Source organism: Seriola aureovittata, chromosome 1, assembly GCF_021018895.1.
Source record: "Seriola aureovittata isolate HTS-2021-v1 ecotype China chromosome 1, ASM2101889v1, whole genome shotgun sequence".
NCBI lineage: Eukaryota > Metazoa > Chordata > Actinopteri > Carangiformes > Carangidae > Seriola > Seriola aureovittata.
The window spans coordinates 11,418,406-11,427,141 of NC_079364.1; the positions used below are offsets into that span (position 1 = coordinate 11,418,406).

The 8,736-nt window shown below is 42.6% G+C and overlaps 1 protein-coding gene across 2 annotated transcripts in view; it reads right to left on the minus strand.

Moving 5' to 3' along the window:
* The window catches only part of pcdh17 (protocadherin 17), a 59,029-nt gene extending 54,063 nt beyond the window's left edge, over positions 1–4,966 (minus strand). Inside the window, exons 1-2 of one of the 2 annotated variants that reach the window (XM_056372591.1) lie at positions 4,197–4,966; positions 800–3,394 (exon numbers count right to left, since the gene is read on the minus strand). In XM_056372591.1, coding sequence (XP_056228566.1) covers positions 800–3,085 — 2,286 coding nt within the window. In that variant the 5' untranslated portion in view covers positions 3,086–3,394; positions 4,197–4,966. Of the gene's footprint in view, positions 1–589; positions 3,395–4,196 lie in introns of both variants that reach the window. The other variant, XM_056372583.1, reaches the window with a different exon arrangement.
* Between the last annotated feature and the right edge of the window lie 3,770 nt (positions 4,967–8,736).

The following is an 8,736-nucleotide window of genomic DNA, read 5'->3' on the forward strand; positions in this document are numbered from 1 at the left end:
TTTGATGACTGATCTCTTATAAACGGTAGCATGAAACAGTAAACAAGTGTCTCTCATTGTTTTGAGTAACTTAACTCTCATTTTATGACATTACAGCTGCAACTGTTACTATGTGCATTAAAGTAATATACAGGTATGTTTTCAAAATAATTATTGTTATTGGATTAGGACATGCAAATATCTGTGGGACAATTGGGTAGTTTAAAATGGGACTGCTTAAAAATGAGCCACAGGCTAAAATCTTTCCCCCACAGGAATGAAATAACAGTGATTGAGTGATTTATGAAAAATTTCTACAGGAAAACAGATTTGAAAAGCCTGTCGTGACATATTTGAAGCACAACTGATTTGTGTTGATGTCACTGGCTGTGTTCTATGAGAGCACCAGAATGACTGTTTAATCCTTCTAATGCTCACCCCTCCCTTCGTTCTTTTCGCTCTGTGCTCCTGGGCTTCTCTGCCTCTGCCTGTCCTTGTCTTCTTTTTCTTTCATTTTACAAGCGTTGATCTAGGACATGGGAGCTTTCTGAGGAGTGTGACGTGAAAACGGTGGCACAACAGTGAAGGAGAAGAGTGCAATTTCTCTTACCTGTATGATGGACATGCGGTTAGTAGGTGTGTCTGTAGTGCTGGTGACTGGGCCTGTGAAGCTGGTGTGGCATCCCACGTGGCCTTGGGGCACGCTGAGGTTATTGGCAGTGGGTTTGAGGTACATGACCTCTGACCTTGGTGAGCTGAGTGGCAGGCGTGTCTGGTAGTCAAAGTACATGGGAGAGGTGGCCAAGGAAGGGCTGCTTACCACATTCATCACATTCATGGCATCCCGCTCCTCCACCTCGCTCTGCACCAGCATGATGTCGTTCTTGTTAATCTTCTTCTTCTTGCCTTTCCCCAGCTGAGGGTGCGAGTATTCTGCAATGCGACAATTATAGGTACGGATCTCCTTGTTTTCCCGCTTACACTTGATTGCTATGGTCACCATGGCAGCTAGAAGCATGATGGATACGATGCTTAGAGTTACAATAAGAGGCAGGGACATATCCCAGTTCTGACTGTCCTTTGTGCGCGGCAGTCCATCAGGGGGACGTCCATTGGAAGCCTTGATGATGAGTCTGGCGGCAGCAGTGAGAGTTGGCTTGCCGTGGTCCGATACTCGGATGATCAGCTCCACAATGGGGCTCACGTCGTCCCAGAATGGGTGGGCAGTTCGCACCTCTCCAGTCACCGGATCAACCTCAAAGAGGTGCTCCTCGTTGCCATCTGAGATCTCATAGGTAAGCCTCCCACTCTCCCCATAGTCATTATCCACCGCCCTCACTGTGGTGACAATGTAGCCAACGCCAACATTACGCGGCACATGAATTTCAGCTGTGTCGTTTTGGAGTAGGGGCAGAACAATGACGGGGATGTTGTCATTGACATCCAGAACACTGATGCGCACTGTGGCGTTGCTCTCCAGGTGAGGAGATCCTGCATCTTTCGCTAGAACCTTAAAGTCGAAATACTTAATTTGTTCATAGTTAAAGGATCTCACAGCATAGATGGCTCCATTAGCAGCGTTCACATTAACGTAGGTGTTGACATCACCCCCACTCACGTTGGAGTTGATTATGCTGTAGTACACTGTGCCGTTCTGGCCGAGGTCTGGGTCATGTGCCAGAACTGAACCTAAGTACTCCCCGGGGATGTTGTTCTCAGGTATCTGAAGAAGGTAAACTGACTTGGTGAAGCGAGGAACATTATCATTCTCATCCAAAATCTTTACGGTGAAGGATTTCGTAGAGTTTAGAGGAGGAATGCCATTGTCTTTGGCGACTATGGTGACATTGTACTCATCCTGCACCTCTCTGTCCAAGGGCCTGTCTGTCACCACTGTGTAGAAGTTATCATAGTTCTCCTCAAGTTTAAAAGGGACATTACCTAGCACTCTGCATTGAAGTTGCCCATTCCTGCCCGAGTCCTTGTCTGTGACACGGACCAGAGCAATGACAGTGCCTGGAGGTGCTGCCTCACTGATGGCTCCCTGTCTCACAGACACAAAGCCTATTAATGGCCAGTTATCATTCCTGTCAAGCACTTTAACAGTAACTTTGCAATGGCCTGGGATTGGATTGGGACCTAGATCCTTTGCCTGGATGTCAATCTCAATAACTGGGCTCTCTTCGTAGTCAATTTCACCCTGAATCTTTATGACCCCTGTCCTGGAATCTATGGAGAAGAGCTCCCGGATCCTCTCTGGAGCATAGCCACTAAAAGAATAGACTACTTGTCCATTGTTGCCCTCATCAGGATCAGTGGCATTTAAATCGATAAGGACTTTACCAGGAGGTGAATTTTCAGGAATCTCCACAACATATGAAGGCTGATCAAACACAGGGCTGTTATCATTGGAATCAATAACTTTAACATTTATCTGCATGGTACCTGACCTAGGATATTCACCCCCATCAGTGGCTGACAAAATAAGGGTGTGATGGCTTCGTTCTTCTCGGTCCAATGGTCGTTGAATAACTAACTCTGGGAATTTTGTCCCGTCCCCACGGGATTTTACTTCCAAGGAAAACAGATTGTAGTCATCGCGTGTTATTTGATAGGTTTTCAGCCCGTTTTCTCCTGCATCTGGGTCATGTGCGCTGGTCAGGGGAAAGCGTGTCCCTGGCACAGCGTTTTCAGAAATGTCAATATCAATCTGATCTGAGGGGAAAATGGGTGAGTTGTCATTAATGTCCTGAATATCTATTTTGATCATGCAGATCTCCTTGTCATTGGCAAACACCTCCATGGAGAGCTGGCACTTGGGGTTTCTCTTACACAATGTTTCCCTGTCGATGCGCTGCTTTGTGTACAGCAGTCCGCTCTGGGGGTCCACGTCAATGAGATGCGGGGCTGAGTTCTCCAGCACCCTGAAGTTGGCTTTCTTACCCTGTCCTCCTTGCCCAATCTGTTCGAGTCCGAGTCTGGCATCTTTGGCAATGTTCCCAATCACTGTCCCCGGACCCTGCTCCTCTGGGACAGAGTAATTCAAGTTTTTCAATGTCAGGGCTTGAGCCCATAAGAGGAGGAAAAAGAAAATAGAAAGATACATCCCCACTCCAGTGAAAGCCGCTATAATCTGTGTTGTGTTTTACGCTTCCTTTGACCTGTTGATATTTTGTTCAAATTTGGTATTTCTATTACTTGGGATCAAAAAAAGAGTTCTGTTCATCATGTGAGGCCTTGGCATTAAGTCTTTGTAGATTGTCTTTGCTCTATCGCTCTCTTCCTCTGCCTCTTCCAGCAATCTGTGGCGCTGAACACCTAATTTATATTCAGCTGAGCGCCCAGACTCATCTGAGCAGTAGTCGCGATCCAGTCTCCAAACAGAATAGTCATTGTAAGTGATCACTCGTACCACCTAAGAAAGAAAAAAAGAAAAAAATATGTTTGTTATAATCTATACATGTCAAATGGTCACCCAAAAAAAAAAAAAAAAAAACAGACCACGCTACACTAGCCATTCTGCCAGGAAGAAATCAGATCCACCGCTGTGCCAAGAATGAAACAGGGCTCATGTGTAATTCATCTCCACAATTATGGGGGAAGCTTGTCAATTAGTTAACCTTGGGAAGACACTGCGCAGCCTTGATACACAGGGAAATAAAGATTCATCCTGTGGCTTATTTACCACATGTATCATTATAAACACGAGACTCAGAATGCAGTTTTTAATCTATCACTAATGTGCAACGCGCGACCTGACCCTGGCATGATAATGGCCCATTCACACATTACGAGAATGCTGACTGAAACTGTAATACGGCAACTTTAATAATATGGAAACACTGCAGGCGTACAATTGAAGATGGCCTATTGTGGAGGCTATTTGAGTAAGTGTGTATAAAATGAGCGTCTTACAAGCATTAACAAATCCGCATAATCCGGATATTTAAAATGAGCCTTATAAAAAAATCTGAAATGAGCTGCCAACATCTCAGCATAGCCGTGTAATTCTCTCTCACTGCTGCTCTCTGTTTCTCCCTCTCTCTGCAACATTCAACGGTCCCTGGTAGAAGCTGTTGCATCCGCATGGACGGGAATGGTTGCTAAATAGGAACCGTTTGGAAACGAGAAACAGACAGAGCTTGTAGTGGGAAATGACACAATCACAAACAGATCTAAAGAGAAAAAAAAATGAAGGAAAAAAAACGTAAACTTACCGGAAGAAACTGCTGTAATAGTCCAAAAAATACAAGTGTAAAAATCAAAACACTCAGTTCCAGCAGGGTTCAGGGAGAGTTTCATCCCCTGACCACTTCACTAACGTACCACCCGTATCCCTCTTCCCCTTTCTGTGCAGGAAAAAAAATCCACAAGCTTCCGTACAGGCAGGCTACAGTGCAGCGCAGTGGAAATAAAAAAAAAAAAAAAAGTGCTCCACAAAAGTATGACTGTAATGTCAATGAGCTGAAGTCCTATCCGCTGTCTGATTAGGATGCAGCGGCTCGCCTTCTGCCTGCAGTGAGTCACCGTTCTTCAGGAAGGAAAACTGTTCGGAGAAACACTCTGTGAGGAGGAGAAGAAGACAAAATCCAGATGTGTAGTAAGGTAGATCCAAAGTGGATATTCAAAGGGGAATCAGTGCTTTTTCCCCCGTCCGAAACATCGCTGGGTGACTGTTTCCCGGAGTGGCATTTTTGTCCTTGTCCGCCGTCCCCGTCAAAGTCCACACAGGGAGACAGCTGCTGAGGAGGTGGTCAGCAACAACGCCGCATTCTGCTACAAGTCTCTCTGTAGCTGTCAGGGAAAAAAGGGGTGATTTTCTTGAATATATACGCACAGTCGTTATTTAGTATTTTCCGCACGTAACACAGCCCTAAGCACAATGAGCGCTTCCTCTCACTGACTGAACTCCGGACACCGCATGGTGCATTAAACATTGTCGCTACTCCTCTGGCGGCCAATGAATTTGAAGAGGTGGGAAGAGAAGGAGGGATTCAAAAGCCGCTTTGGATACAGACTACAAATGATTGGTGGCTCGTAGTTCACCGGTGGCGCATCTGTTTTTTTCAAATATCACACTTCATTGTTGTTTACAAAAAAGGAAACCGTGCGTTGAACACGCCTGCCAGGAGACGCGCAGGGGCCAGGCTGGGGTGGTTTGAAATTTCAGTTAAGTCGTTTATCAAAAAGGCAGACAAAGAGATTTCAACTCAGTGGAAATGAATTCATGTTAATGGGCTGACTTTTATTCTGAAATTCATTCAAATTGAGTCAGAACAGAGACGGCATGAGTATAATGTAAAAGAAGAGCACACATTAAATAGTACTCTTATATAGCCTATATATGTGGTTACTTAAGAATGTTTAGCATTATAAGTTTGACCGTGAATGTAGCACACATCACTCAAAGTTTATTGTTCCTCAAAGTTAAAGTTTTCTATTATGGAAAATTCCCAGTACCAGTGTTTACATATATTATCTATGAAAGTATCCTGCGTTATTATGCAGGCCTGTTATGCCACCTGAGGAGCAGCCGTAATTGCTTAAACAATTTTGTATGTAATTAAAAGTATATTGAATCCCTGGGAAATTATGACAGAAAGATTATGAGATTTGGAGCTGATGATTGCAGCAGGCATTTGAAATGACAGGGATCCCAGCCCATCCTTTTCTGTATGAATCTATCACTATTACAGTTTGAAAACTTCATTCCATCTTATCTGTTTATTCTAGTTCCTGTTCTAAATAGAAAAAACCAACAGGATGTCCATTAAAAAGTTTTTTTTTTTCCTCAGCACTGGAAGTAGAGGTGAAAGGATTGGTCTATGGATAGAAAACAATTGGCAACAATTTTGGAAATGCAGTTATATTTTTAGTCATTTCTACTTTCTCAGTGAAGATTTGCTGCTTTTCTTCATCTTGTGTGATGGAAAATCTGAGTCCTTTGTATTTTGAACTGTTTGTTAGACTAAACAAAAGATTTTGAAGACATCACCTCAGACTTTAGATGGGTGTGTTTTTTTTTTTGTTTTTTTTTAGCATTTCATACACCACACAATTAACAGAGAAAAATGTTCAACAGATCACTCTACAATGAAAATAATGTAGTTGCAGCTCATTATTAGGAGTGTAGGGGAACACACTGGACAGATGCCAAGAGCACAGGGGTCAATGAAAGATCCAAGAAAACATGCAAAACAACAATTCCAAAAAAAAAACAGCTTTTTGACCCTCTTGATGTGAAACAGTATTGTTAATCACTAAGCAAACATGCCATTCACATTTGTATTATTTAGCTTTTTAAATTACAATTCACTCCATATCCATAAAAATATCAGAAAAATATCAAAGCCAGCCTGGCTTTTGACTCAAGTGTTACTTTGTCACAGAGCTGCAGTTTTGTCAGAGTTTAACCATGCCCTTCATTTGGTATTGCTCTTTCAACATGTCAGCTTTGTTCAGTTTAATCTTGTCGTCCATCCATGTATAAACATGGGTCTCAACCTCTCTGACTTTGCCACTGACCTTTCCCTGACGGGAGGGAATGACAAGAGTGTCAGAATCATTCGTTAGTCAGTTTGCGACTGAAGCTCATTATGAAACAGCAGGTTTGATGTACTAATGTCAAGATGTTGATAACTGATGAAGGTAAATGTCAGATCACTGTCTCTATCTGCATACTGTGTGCGTGTGTGTGTGTGTGTGTGTGTGTTGCATATCTTTTCACTTTGTATGCCTGCCTCTGAAGTCTTCAATGTTATGTGGTCATTCCCCAAATGATACAGCCCGAGACGAATTGCTGAGTAGCAAAGGTGATTTTCCAAATATGATTTGCAACATGTGCGGAAAATAATTTTAAAATAATTCAATCTGCTTTTGGATGAAGTTAAATCAAAACCACATTGTTCCAACTGCAGTTTTTTCTTTTTCTTTTATAGTTTATGCAAATAACATGTTTCCTTTTTTTCTTCTCCTTTCCAACTATGAAATGCTACACACTGAGCTTAAACAATGCCTGGAAAATCACCTGCCTTGATGAAATGTCACCAGTGCTGCCAGAGATAAACCCAGCCATTAGCAGCTTTCTTCATTAGCCCAATTAAATGGCCCTCAGGAAATGCACTGACAGAAAGCGTATTTGGAATGGGCTGCTGGTGAACAGCTGCATTAAAACACTATTCCGTAAATTAAATTTCAATCTAATGGTGATGGCCTTTCTTCAGGTGGTAATAACAGAGACAAGGCCTCTTCCCTGCCTACACTATTTAACCCAATTTTTGATGTTATACTCTTCCAGCATAAAGAAATTTAAGCCATGGAGATGGACCGTGTGGAATCAGAGAGTGAGCTTTACCTCTACAACCTCTGTCAGGAAAAAAAGAAAGAATCAGAGCTGACTTTCACACATGGAGAGCTTTTCCAGCAGCAACCTGTCACCTCTTTCACCGCTACTTTTTACCTGCCTGTTGTTTGTCTCCCACATACATTTTTCCATGTTGCCGTCTGAATCTGCGCCTCTTTTCTCCTTTACACTGTTCAGCTGTTCTCTGTGTTAGAGGGAGAGTGGGTGTCGCATCTCATTGTTTACTTCACTTTGCTATGGTTCAGCAGTAAAGCTGGTTCCCAACACAGTTTGAGTAACTCTTTGTCTTTGCCTATGATAGTATGAAAGCTGAGACAGTAGCATTGATGATATTTTTAAGGAGATGTGTCTCTTTCATTCTTGAAAGACCCTCAGCCCTCTGTACTGTAGTTGCAGCACCCAAGTATAATGCAGTCTGACTGCACGAGGCTATTAATATTAATCTCTCTCCTACAGGTAACCTGCGTATGACACACTTCACCGAAAGTTAGTTCAACCCGCATTTGAACCCGTATACTGTATATTTGATTACTGAGCATCTAAAAGAGGCTCTAGCTCACACAATTTAATGCCAAACCACAGAATTAAACTGCGAACAATAGCATCTCATAGAACAAGATTTAAATAAAGTTAACTTTCAGTTTTAATTCAGGTTGTCTTTCGCCCACTTGCTCTCTGTTGCTTGCTTATTGGGCCCATAATGGCTTTTTTTTTTTCTTCTTCTTTTTTTTTTTTTTTTTTTACATTTTTCCAGTCAGTCTCAAAACATTTCAAATTAACTAGTTTGCATAAAGTGTTGCAAAAAGTCTGCCATCACACAAAGGGGCAGCATGAATGTAGAAGTGTGGAAAATGGTGGACACTTTCAGGCCGCCTCTCCTCAGAAGGCTCTCGTGATGTGGCACTTGATCTTACATACGAAAAGCCAAAGAGGTAATTGTGTGAAGAGTGAAAGACGAGCTTAAGCACAAGCACTTTGTTTGAGGCACACTGATTAAATCTTCGGTAACACTATTAACACCTCAACAACAACAGTAGACAAAAATAGTCATGTTCACCAAAGCGGTGTTATGTCTACCTTGCATTTATACGAGCAGGTCAGGAGGACGGTTGGAAAGCAAAGTCAGCTATCAATGCATTGGCCCATTCAGGTAGACTGCCAATGCAGGTTTAACCTGCTTCAAGAGGTTCAATAGCGGTAAGTAGCAATGAGCATGGTCAGGGCTACAGTTTGAGCCATGGGAATCCATCTGTCTATGCAGCCTCTCTCTTCCTTCTCTTCCAGCTATGTGTCTCAATGTTGATTTCTAATTTATCCTTACATGGGCTGCGGGTAATGAATGCTTCCTTTAAAGAGTTTATTGGACAAGACGAATGTGTTCAATGGTCAACCAC